The 12,361-nt window shown below is 42.5% G+C and overlaps 1 protein-coding gene and 1 pseudogene across 1 annotated transcript in view; both read right to left on the reverse strand.

Annotated features, from left to right (window-relative positions):
* Window positions 1-684: 684 nt before the first annotated feature.
* The window catches only part of SAMD13 (sterile alpha motif domain containing 13), a 46,918-nt gene continuing 35,241 nt past the window's right edge, over window positions 685-12,361 (reverse strand). The window contains exon 4 of the mRNA XM_060142515.1: window positions 685-828. Within this exon, the coding sequence (XP_059998498.1) occupies window positions 685-828 (144 nt within the window). The remainder of the gene's footprint in view (window positions 829-12,361) is intronic.
* On the reverse strand, window positions 4,831-5,469 carry LOC132516451 (dnaJ homolog subfamily B member 3-like; annotated as a pseudogene).

A 12,361-nucleotide genomic window follows, 5' to 3' on the forward strand; every position in this document is an offset into this window, starting at 1 on the left:
AGAAACAAAGAACCAATTTTAAAGCAGATCTATGCAGAAAATACCATTACCCCCATGAAAGCTAGCTGAAGATGGATGGATGTCCCCAAAATACAACAGAATTTCTCTTTTCAGAGCTACAGTCTGCTCCTGAAGGGGCCATGATGCATGTCCGTTTCAAACAGCGCAGTATATCCCAGTGAAACCTTAATAAGGTCAAGTGGAGGACCCTCTACAAAAAAGGGTGTCGGCAATTCCATCCAAATAACACAAGCTCTAAGGAGCAGAGGAATTCAAGGGAGGCACAATCCCTTTCTCTTTCTCCCCCTCCCCAAGTTCTTGCTTTTGATCTTCCCACATCTGTAACTGAAAGATGCTCATACCATTCGATTCTTTTTTCAGGAATTTGGGAAAGCAAACTATGAAGAAAATCCTCTTTGTGGGGAGGGCTGTCTAATCTCATCAAAGATCATTCTATTTGACAAACTCCACAAGGTAAACCATCCTGTCCACATGTCCTCGCTCCTCCTGGCTGAGTTCAGGTCAGCCGATGGATTGCCTAGTCTATCCAATAGGATAACGTTTCATTTGATTGAGATTCTTTACATATACACATGTATGTATTCTGTTTACAAAGTTTCATCACATGAAACTAAATTATGTCATTATGTATTTTTTGAGGTCCAAGACCCCAATTTGACTATACTATGAAGAGTTGTTCTTTAAATGCTTTGTCTGCAGAGGTTTTACGTGATACTCATAGATTTTCAGAGCAGGCCCCAATTTTAACTGAAGTCCTGTCAACACATCATTTCTTGTCATCAGTAGCAGGGATTTTCCATCAATTTCCTATAATGGAAGCAGAGGGTAAAGCTCAAGGATAATGAAGAAAAAAAGCAAGGTCAAAGGAAGAAGTCGTATTGCTTGTCTCCATGCTAAAAACATTATTTTTTTAATAGTGCCAAAAATGGAATCTTCTACTTTTATCTTCCACCTTTTACATTTATTTTGGAGTTAAATATAATCTATAGCTGATCTTGTTTTCAAGATCACATCACAAATGTCACATCTTAAGAAACTGACAGTAAGCTTGGAGTATGTACCCTGAACGATCAAAGATGCTGCTTCTGAAAGGAATAATGACACTTTCCACTTGTAAAATCTGTTGAAGTTTACGCAGAATTTTTGTCTAATTCCAAAACAAACCCTATAAATTAGGACAGGCAGGGATTGCCATCTTAATTTTATAGGCAAACCAAGGATCAAGGCAAGAAGTTAGCCTGCCCGAGAAGTTAGGAAAGGGTGGCACAGAATTTGAACTCCCATCTGCCTATGGCCAAAGCCGATGTTCTTTTCATAACTCACTTCTGTTTCTCTTGACACTTAGAAGTAAATATGTGTTGTCTCGATGGACCAATGGGAACCAGAGCCTTGGGTTTTCTGAAACCTTTTCAATCGTTAACAATGGACACTGGAAAAATGACTTACTCTCTGTGAACTTCTTTCCTGTCCTTTAAAAGGAGAACCATTCTGCCTCAACCTGAATATCAAGTCTCATGCTACCCCACTTCCTCTCAGTGGAGCCTCAAGATTCCAAAGAAGGTAGCGAGGGGCAGAGCTGTGCCCACCACAGATTCCCTCCCCTATTCTCCTTGCAGTCCACTCCGCACTCCTCTCAAGTCCCCAACCAGGTGGACTTCACTCCAGGTACCCTGGAGACTACAAACCTTTGGAATGAAATAAAAATAGGCTTCTCGTGAAAGGGATAAGGACCCCAAATATAGAAAGTCTACAGTTTGAAAACCTTTGGAAAGGATGCACTGAGAAGAATGCCGAATACCACCTTCTTTTTGTTATTGTTTGTTGTGGGGAGAATCTGAGCTGGTTCTTAGGAAACCTGGGTTCAAGAGATGGACCAGCTGCACATGCTCAGTAAGCCTCGACACAGCTGTTCATGATTTTACCCACCTCCCCCACTGATGGACAGACAAGGAGGCACTGTGTGCAACTGCAGCTACATAAAACTGTGACTCCCTCCTACACTGTCCCCAAGAGGGCCATTCCTCCAGAGTCTCTCATGTATTTTGCCAGGCTGTGAGGAAGATGTGCTCTGAATGTCTGAGTATGTGGGAGGTACAGCACCGGGCTAGGGGCTGAAGAAACACCCATTTTGTGACCTTAGGCAAGTCCCTTCCTCCTCTGTCTCCTCGGTTGATAATATGGGATATTGGGTTTTGACAGGATTTCATGAGATACCACCTTTGCAAGTGCTCCCTGAGCTTTGTGTTACACAATCACATGTCAGTATTCCGGGACAGACTGCAGCCCTCATTTTACAATTATTTAAGGACAAAGGAATTGACTTTTCAATCCTAAAGTATCTTGTTCTATTTCGGCAGCTAGTAATCCCAAAGACTGTCCATCAGTAAAACCTGCAAGTATGAGAGTTGGAGAGGAGCCCTGACACCTGGAAACCACTGCAGCAGCTCTGAAGGCATTGTGAGGTCACAGGAATCTGAATCGCAGGTTACATCAAAGCTCATGCTCTATCTTACACACTGAGATGAATAGTGATTCACTTGGGCTGCTTCCAAAAACAGCAAAGCCCTTCCTGCTCTCCATCTTTCCTTTGCTGTTGTTTGCTCATATTTAACTTACCACATATTTTAAACGGGGGCCAGGAGGAGATGCCACTGCTTTCATTTCTATACAAGAAAACTTCCTTGACTAACTGCAAATGAATTTTTTTTACATCTTTGTTGGCAAAAAGTCCTTCTACAACTCAGCATTTCTGTCAAAAGCCAAGTACGTCTGTGAAAAATGCTGAAATTTGGATTTTATTTAAGACAAAATGGAAAATCATGTTTCATGCTCCAATTTGATTTTCCTTTGTTTGGTAGCTACACTGCCGTTCACCTCAGATGAGGGTTGGTAAAAGAAAGCTCCATCTGGAATTCCTCATTTAAAAATTTTTGAAGTGAATATAATTCATATATACAACAAAACTCTCCTCTGAAACCATGACTATGGCAGCTCAGATGAATGGGAGTGGAGATGGCATAATGGAAATGGGAGCTTCCAGGTCAAACAAACTGCAGTCTGAACCCTGTCTCCACAACTTATTGTGTGGCTCTGGGTAAGGGACGTAACTTCCCTGAGCCTCAGTTTCCAAACTTGTAAAATGGAAATAACCCCCTGAAGAACTTTGGAGGTTAAAAATGATTAGTTCATATCCCGCACCTAGCACCGTGTCTGACATATAGGACGTTCTCAATGACTACTAAGTGGAAATGTGTAGGCTTTGAAAGAACTGGGATGTGTTCCAATTCCAAATCCATCTTCTGTTTCTTTTCTGGAAGTATGTCCCCTGCCTGAAAGCTACCCTTTGCCAGACGGATGCAGGTATATTCTTGTTCAAGTTCAGAAAATTCACTGAGATTAAAAAAGTTCAAAGACGACATAAAAATGTGTCTCATAAAAATCACAAACATAGGAAAGTTCCTTGATTAAGAAAGCTAATCATTTGTTATGTTATTTCTAGAAAAGCTTGCAAGGCAAATGAAATCCAACTTTTGCCAGTCAGCATGGTATACTAGGATGCGCGTGAGACTGGAAATTGGGAGACAGAGGTTCTAACGCAGACTCCATCAGTAACTTTCCACAAGGAACCACTCCTCTGGAGCCTAGTCTGTGTATAAATGAAGGAGTTGGAGTGTGACCGGATCCAGTTAAACAAACAAATGAAAAAAATCCCATGATTTTGCATTAACAATCCAAAATTCAAAACAAAAATATAATTCACATCTTGGGATTTTGTTTACATTTCTGTGTTAAGGGATAATTGTTTGTTAGTTTCAGTGAAACTTTTTACATTGCTTCTGTCTTCTGTCTTCATGTTCGAATAACCAAGTGCCTGCTGGGCAATAATACTCAAAATGCTTGCCTACTTAAGTTCCCGCAAGTACTCATGCATGGAAGTAAGGTTTAGAGATGACAGGTGTAAATTTCCAATGAGGCCAAGACCCTAGATCTAAAAATAAATGAGTAGAATCCTTAGATGTTATAGCTCAGGAGATAAGCATGTGTTTCAGAGTAAAACACTATGTTATTGCTTATTAGGCGGGGCCTGAGGCAAGTTACTTAATCTCTCTAAACCTCATTTCCTTATCTATATGGGGGGGGGAAGTAGCTACTGTATCTCACTGCTGAAAAGATCATTGAGATAACACATGAAGTAGAATTCCTTACTTCTACTGAGCAGTCGATAAATCCTAGCTATTTTTAAAAGTATATTTAAAAATCTTAACCCATTTACTTTTCACTCTTTCTCTGACAACTTTATACAATTAGGTGACTCTTTCAATTAAGCTTAACTATGATATGGTCCATTGGAAATGGGGAAAAAGAAGAGGTGGGGAGAGAAGAAGCAAAGAGAAAGAGGCTAGGAAGAGAAAAAGGGCCATCAAGAAAGAGGCAATGGATAATAACAAGGTAGGGCGGGAAAAAAAAAGGAAGAGGAGTCAGTGGGATTTATAATGGTAGGGCCCTGCAAATGTCTCAGAAGGCCATATCTGTGGTGGTCTCTACTGTCCCAGATAGAGTACAGGAGAAAAGAAGGCTCAATTTAGAATCAGAAGACTTGGGCTGGAAGCCAAACTCTGCTGCTTCCTAGTTCCTATGGAGCATCTGGCCCATTATTCCCTCCCTCTGTGAAATGAGAAATTTGTATTAAGCTGACCCCTGTCCATTCCAGTTCAACACACTCTCAGATTCCAATTCTGTCTTTGATAAGCATCAGACTCACCAGCCTCACAGCAAAGTCTCCCCGTGGAAGAACACGGCAGCAACTCCTTACCAGTGACATGGAGGAATCAGATGAAACAGGCGTTCTTTTCCCACTTCAGTCTTCCGCCTCACATATTCTAGAACTTTCTAACAACTTCCTTGCCATTCACTATCTGGCTACAAGTGGTGACCAGTTTGAAGTTTCCCATTCCACTGCTTATAAAAGGTATAAATGTCACAGAGGAAGGGGAATTTGGTTCAGAGCCCAGGGATAAAAAAGTGGAAAATCCTGTGTCCAGTATGGGGGTCACATAAAAAAAGGAGGAGTGGAACCTCCTGGTCCTACCCACACAGCCACTGGGAAAACAGTCTCCTGAGAAGGGCTCTTTATCTTTGAAGACATTTTGAAAGCCACAGTGTGGCCTCTCAAACCACAGTTCCTCCTTCAAATCATCCTTGTCCCTGCCATCTCCTGTTTTCCCTTTTGATGCAATTCCTTCTGGACTTGTCATAGTTGTTGCGTTTCTCGGCATCAGACAAAACGGCATAGGCCTCTGCCACTTGATTGAACTTCTCCTTAGCTGCCTCCCTGTTTTCTGGGTTCTTGTCTGCGTGGACCCCAAGAGCTAACTGGTGGTAAGCCTTCTTAATATCAGAGGAGGAAGCATTTTGTGGCATCCCCAGTACTTTGTAGTAATTCACCATGTTTCTTGAAAGGACTTTTCCTCACCAAGACACAGAGTTTATTTTCTGAAGAATTTCCAGGTAACTTTGGAAAGGAAGATGGCGGACTACTCAAGTCTACAGCAAGACCTTTTGAATCATATCACATGATTCTTGGGACAAAGGCTCTTCTGGGGGAGAAATTCCTATTTGGGGCTGGTATCCTCTACAATGTCCCCACCCCTTCCCTGACCTCTGCAGCTCATTGTGGGTGGAGTGACTATGAGCTCAACACTATCATCCAATGACTATCAGCTGATGCTGTGCTTGCCTTGCAATCCTATTGGTGGAAAATTGGGGGTGGATAATATACATCTTGGAGGACAGAAACTATCTGTGTGGCTCAAAAAGAAGTCTTTACCTCATTTGTTAAAGTAACAATTGGAAGCAACATGGGTCTTGCATTTATATCAGACACAAAATCCATTTCTGCTCATTATACAGGCTCATGCCTTCAGTAATGTAATGGGTATCTCCCTGTGGATATCTGCTGCGGGCACGAAATGGGTGATAAAGGGGCTCTATTCCAAAAAAATCACGCACACATTTCTGATAAAGGAAAGAGACTGAAACTCATGTCATCAAATGAGGAAACTAGGTTACAGAGAATTCTGCCTAGATAAGAAAGAAAGAATAGATTGAAGGAATAGAATTAGAAGTGAAGGCTTCCCATGTATGGTCAGATAAGGCTTCTTCACTTCAATTGATCTCTTAAAGTTAGTCTTTTTGAAATTTATCTCTGGACTTAAAGATAGAACTAAGTAGCAGTGTCACATCAGCCAATGCTTTAAAGAATGGCTTTAAAACTCAAGTGTAGCAAGGCTGCTCTTTTTCCAGGACACACAACTACACATTTCCCAGACTTCCTTGCAATTCGGTGTGGCCGTGTGACCACATAGTGGCCAGCGACATGTGAAGGGATGACGTGCACCTCTCTCCAGCCTGGCCCATAAAACCACCATGTGTGCTCCTTCTTGCACTTTATCCTTACACCAACTGGATGTCAGTGCCCAAGTGATCTTGAAAGCATACAGCTGAAGATGACAGAGCTTCCATCAGCCTGGGACCTTGAATTACAGTGGAGCAGAACACCTCCACCCACAACCTTGGACTATTTATATTAAGCAACTTCTACTATAGTTAAGCCATTATATCTATTTTCATCTACTTGTGACAGCAGTTGATGTCTACTCTAATACACCAACCATTTCTACAACTTCACCTTCCTTATTAGAACCTAATTTTATAATGTCATCAACCAGAAAAGTCCCACCTCTGCCACGCTGGAAGTCCAATATCCTAGTCTATCTCTCACTCCTCCCTCCCATTATACCCACTTTTTCATTTCAACTCCTCTTTCTCCAGGGTAATGAGTCCCCGGCAGACTCCTCTTTTGTATCAAATCTGCACCCACTTGTTGGCCCTTGGAACCATTCTTTTACATGCTCTCCCGAATCACCCTCTTAGGCTATTAGCCCTCTACTGTGCCCATGCCATAAACACTCCAACCAGGAGCAGTCTAGCAATCAATCCAGCTTCTCTGATTCCTATACCTGGTGAAGTGGGAGAAAAAAATCAAGAAACCAAGAAGATGAACACTAAACATGTGCAGTGTACCAGTCTCGGCTGGGTCAGGAGAATATATCAACAGTTCTTTTATTTACTGTTGCTCAGCTCTCTCTCCCATTCCCCTGGGTGGCCATTCTTAACCTTCACTGCTCTCCTCTAGCTCCTTAGTAAACTTCTACCCATCCTGTCCACTCCAAGCAGAGGAGCTTGCCTCTTGGTTAGCAAAGAAAATAGAAACTGTCAGGAACTCCCTGAATGTCCCTTAGGACAAGGGCCATCTCAGCTGTATCTGCACACATCCTTACCTATGCTCCCAGAGCACAGGAAGGACAGAGGAAGAGGTCCCTGTCTTGCTCAGAACTAATTCCCAATATATTTTTTTATATTGACCAAATTGAATCTTCATGTATATTACCTGACATTACATTTTATTGCAGTAAAATATATATAACATAAAATAGGCCATTTTAACTGTTTGTAAGTGTACAATTCAGTGGCATTAGTGATATTCACAATGTTGTACAATTATTGCCACTGTTTTTTAAACTCTTCCATCACCAAACAGAAACCCCATGAAGCAATAGCACCCTCCTCTCCACTAGCCCTTTATAACCTCTAATCTGCTTTGTGTCTCTATGAATTTGCCTATTTTAGATATCTCATATAAATGGAATCATATAATATTTGACTGGCTCATTTCACTGAGCATAATATTTTCAAGGTTCATCTATCCTGTAGCTTGTATCAGAACTTCATTCCTTCTTATGGCTGAATAACATTCCATTGCATATTAGGTACCACATTTTATTTATCCATTCATCTGTTCGTGGATACTTGGGTTGTTTCCACCTTTTGGTTATTGTGAATAATGCTACAATGAACATTTGTGTACAAGTATCTGTTTGAGTCCCTCTTTTCAATTCTTTTGTGTGGAATTGCTGGGTCATTTGGTAATTTTATGCTTAACCTTTTGAAGAACTGCCGAACAGTTTTCTATAGTGGCCACACTATTTTATATCCCTACCAGCAATGTATGAGGGTTCAAATTTCTCCATGTCCTTGCCCCTCCACACTCTTTTGATCTCATCCCTTTCCTTGTCCTCAGGGATTTTGCTTCATTGAACTCTTCTCAATTTCATTCAATTTTAACTTGTCCAATTCTTCTGGCTACTTTCCTGCATGTAAATAAGTTTGAGCATCTCCTCTCTTAGAAAAGAGCTCTCACGTCTTCACGACCCTCCTACTGCTGGAGCCCCCTCCACTTGCTTCCCACTCACTCCTCAACTTGGAGGAAAGAGTCCTCCACCTTCCAGTCCACCCCCAGCTCCAGTGAAACTCCACTGTCATTGGCAGACCCCATTGGGCTTCACCTTTTTGAGGTATTTGACCTTGTTGATCATTTCACTTTTTTTGAAACTCTTCCTGTCATTGGTTTCTAGACAACCTTTCACACTGAGTATTTCTCAGATGCTTTTGCCAGTTCCCTTTCTTCTCCTAACAATTGAAACCTGGGTGCTCCCTAGGGTGCTGTCCTTGGCCTTTTTCTTTTCCCCTTTTAAATGCCTGTCTCATCCTCACCCCTTCCTATGACTGCTGATGACTCTCATGTCTCTCTTTCTAGGCCTCGCCCTTCCCATGGGCTGTCTTCTAGATATAGCCACTAGATGCCTACATGCTCTCAAACTGAACGTGCCACAAACTGTACTCATTCCATCTCTCTTAAAACTGACCTCTCGGGGCTCCCCTGGTGGCACAGTGTTTGAGAATCTGCCTGCTAGTGCAGGGGACACAGGTTCGAGCCCTGGTCTGGGAGGATCCCACATGCCGCGGAGCAACTAGGCCCGTGAGCCACAACTACTGAGCCTGCGCGTCTGGAGCCTGTGCTCCGCAACAAGAGGCTGCGACAGTGAGAGACCCGCACACCGCGATGAAGAGTGGCCCCTGCTTGCCGCAACTAGAGAAAGCCCTCGCACAGAAACGAAGACCCAACACAGCCAAAAATAAATAAACAAACAAATAAATTTAAAAACAAACCAAAACAAAACTGACCTCTCACTAAAGTCCTGGTTAATGACACTTCTTTGCAACTAACAAATCCAGACATCTAGCAGTCATCACCCAAGCCTCCTCCCTCTCCCACACTGAGCAGTGAGCTCAGTCCTGGGGCTAAGGTAGAGAACTGAGACAGGACAAATCTTCACCCTCCATTGCCAATGATCCACTAAATTCTCTTGACCATCTTCCCCAGATGGTCTTTCTAATCCATCTCTTCCTTTCCATCCCCAATGGAATGATTATATCAGTTTTCCTGCCTTCTGTCTCCTTGTCTTCCAAGCCACTCTCCACATTGTCACGAGACTGATCGTTCAGAAACACAAATCTCACCCTGGCACTCCCCACTCAATATCCTTCAGTGGTTTCCTAGTCCCTCTCACCCAAACAGACTATCTGTTATCCGGACCCCTGTTTATCTTTCAGTCTTATCCTTAGGCATTCCCTGCTCCACACCTCTTATGCCAAGGTACTGGGAGTTCTCAAGATAAATCATGTTTTTTCATGCCCCCATGCCTTTGTATCTAATCCCCCTTCTGCCCAGAATCTTCCGTGCTTCCTTCAAACAATTCTCATACCTACAATAGTTTCAGGTGGCCTTATTAAAGTAAAATAATACTTGTAATAATGATCATTATTTTACTTTAATAGTTTCGTTTATTTTATTTTTGGCTGCATTGGGTCTTTGTTGGTGAGCACGGGCTTTTCTCTAGTTGCGGCGAGCAGGGGCTACTCTTCGTTGCGGCGCGCAGGCTTCTCACTGCAGTGGCTTCTCTTATTGTGCAGCACAGCCTCTAGGTGCATGGGCTCAGTAGTTGTGGCTTGCAGGCTCTAGAGCGCAGAGCTCAGTAGTTGTGGCACACAGGCTTAGTTGCTCCACCGCATGTGGGATCTTCCCGGACCAGGGCTTGAACCCGTGTCCCCTGAATTGGCAGGTGGACTCCTAACCACTGTGCTACCAGGGAAGTTCCAACTTTAATAGTTTTATATTTATTTTCATAAGTGTTAGAAAAAGCTGTAACAGCTATGGAAACAAATGAACAAGTGAATAAGCCAAAGAAGCACCACATACATGGCTATCTTATAATGTATTATAACTTCTCATTTCACATGAATGATTTAAACAACAATTTGGGGGTTTGGTCTATAGAAATCTATTCTATTTCAATCAAAAAATTCAAAATGTTCTTTCCTTATCAGTTTTGCTTCCATTCTCTTTGCTGTTTTCTTATTGCTAGCATTACCCATTTGTTTTTTAACTCTTTTCTAAATTTTTGTGGGCTAAAAGGACACATCAGCAGAGTCTAAGTTGCCACTTCCCCTGTTCATTATGCCACAAAATCTTTTAAGCATTTCAGACTGTTAAGAAATATCAGGTGTCAAATCACCTCATATATTTCCAGTACTTGGTATTATAATATGCTGAAAAGGTAATAAAAGTTATGGTCAATTTGTGGGATTTTAACTGGTCTAATTCAGAGCTGGATTTATTTATTTATTTGTTTGTTTGTTTATTTATTTATTTTTGGCTGCATTGGGTCTTCCTTGCTGTGCGCAGGCTTTCTCTAGTTGCGGCGAGCAGGCTTCTCATTGTCAAGGTGGCTTCTCTTGTTGCGGAACATGGGCTCTAGGCGCGCAGGCTTCAGTAGCTGTAGCTGTGGCACGTGAGCTCAGTAGTTGTGGCTCGAGGGCTCTAGAGCACAGGCTCAGTAGTTGTGGCACACGGGCTTAGTTGCTCCATGGCACGTGGGATCTTCCCAGACCAGGGCTTGAACCTGTGTCCCCTGCATTGGCAGGCAGATTCTTAACCACTGCGCCACCAAGGAAGTCCCAGAGCTGGATTTACCATGAAGTTAATGAAGCTTAATTTTTGCCTTAGCAATTTTGTATCATGATTTTGTACTTTTATTCCAAAGGAAGGCTCTTAAAATTGTATGATTTTAATCTCCCTCTCTCCCCCAACCTCTGCAAACCTGGATTTGTCCCGGGTCTAATTAGAACTATCCATCTAGAGTCACTACAGTTGAAGTCCATCCAACTATAACTTAGGACCATGCTCGTGGTTACTCTGACTGGCCTTCCCACTTTACTACTCCATTTGAGGAGGTTAGTGTTACTTGGCAATTTGTAACAATAAAATATTTTATTTATAGTTACTAAGTCAGTGGCCTCAGAAACGTATCAAAAGTTAGCAATAAGCCATCTGAAAAGAAATGTCAGTCTTGGAATTTCAGGCAAACAGCTTAAACAACCAGTTGGACATTTCAGAGTAAAATACTGTTCTTATTCATGTGGTTTAGGGGAAGTGAGGCGATATGGAGTAAAATTAATTTGTCACCATGAGTTGCATATTATTTTGTCATGATACTCTGAGAAAAAAATTCTCAGTGATTCATATTGTTCTAGAAACAGATGCACTGATGTCGCTCACTTGTGAGTTCGAGGATTTGAACAATATGAATTAAGTGACCTTCATTGAATGGCCCCTCTCCATGTCCATCTTCTTCACATACATTCTGAGTGAATGAGTCAGATAGTGAAGAAATGAAGTGACTACCCTACAATGGGCACACTGTCTTTGCGACCTGCAGTTAGGGTCTTTCTCTAGTTGTGGTGAGTGGGGGCTACTCTTCATTGCGGTGCATGGACTTCTCATCGCAGTGGCTTCTCTTGTTGAGAAGCATGGGCTCTGGGTGTGTGGGCTTCAGTACTTGTGGTTCATGGGCTCAGTAGTTGTGGCATGTGGGCTCTAGAGTGCAGGCTCAGTAGCTGTGGCTCACGGGCTTAGTTGTTCTGCAGCATGTGGGATCTTCCTGGACCAGGGCTCAAACCCATGTCCCCTGCATTGGCAGGCAGATTCTTAACCACTACACCACCAGGGAAGCCCCTGGGTCTTCCCTCCTGATAAGTCTTTTGGTTTGCACCTGTGGCTCACACAGAGGCTCAAAAGAGGTTGGCCAGAAGAAAACCTGATGGAGATAATTGCACTAGTGGGAAACTTAATGGAGATAATTGTTAGATGTCAGTGTGCCTGCATAGACAAAAGGAGGTTATACAAAGATCCCCCAGTTGATTCAGCTGCCCCTCCATACCACAGGAACATGGGACACTCCTGCACTTTGGACAAACCTCGCTCAATGGCCTGACATCTTCCAAGGGAGCGTGTTGCTAGAAATCCATCTCTGAGTCTGGTTGCTACAACAAGAGAATATCCAGTAATGTACTGTGAGATCATACCAAGAAGACAGACACT

This window comes from Lagenorhynchus albirostris, chromosome 2 (assembly GCF_949774975.1).
Source record: "Lagenorhynchus albirostris chromosome 2, mLagAlb1.1, whole genome shotgun sequence".
Lineage (NCBI taxonomy): Eukaryota > Metazoa > Chordata > Mammalia > Artiodactyla > Delphinidae > Lagenorhynchus > Lagenorhynchus albirostris.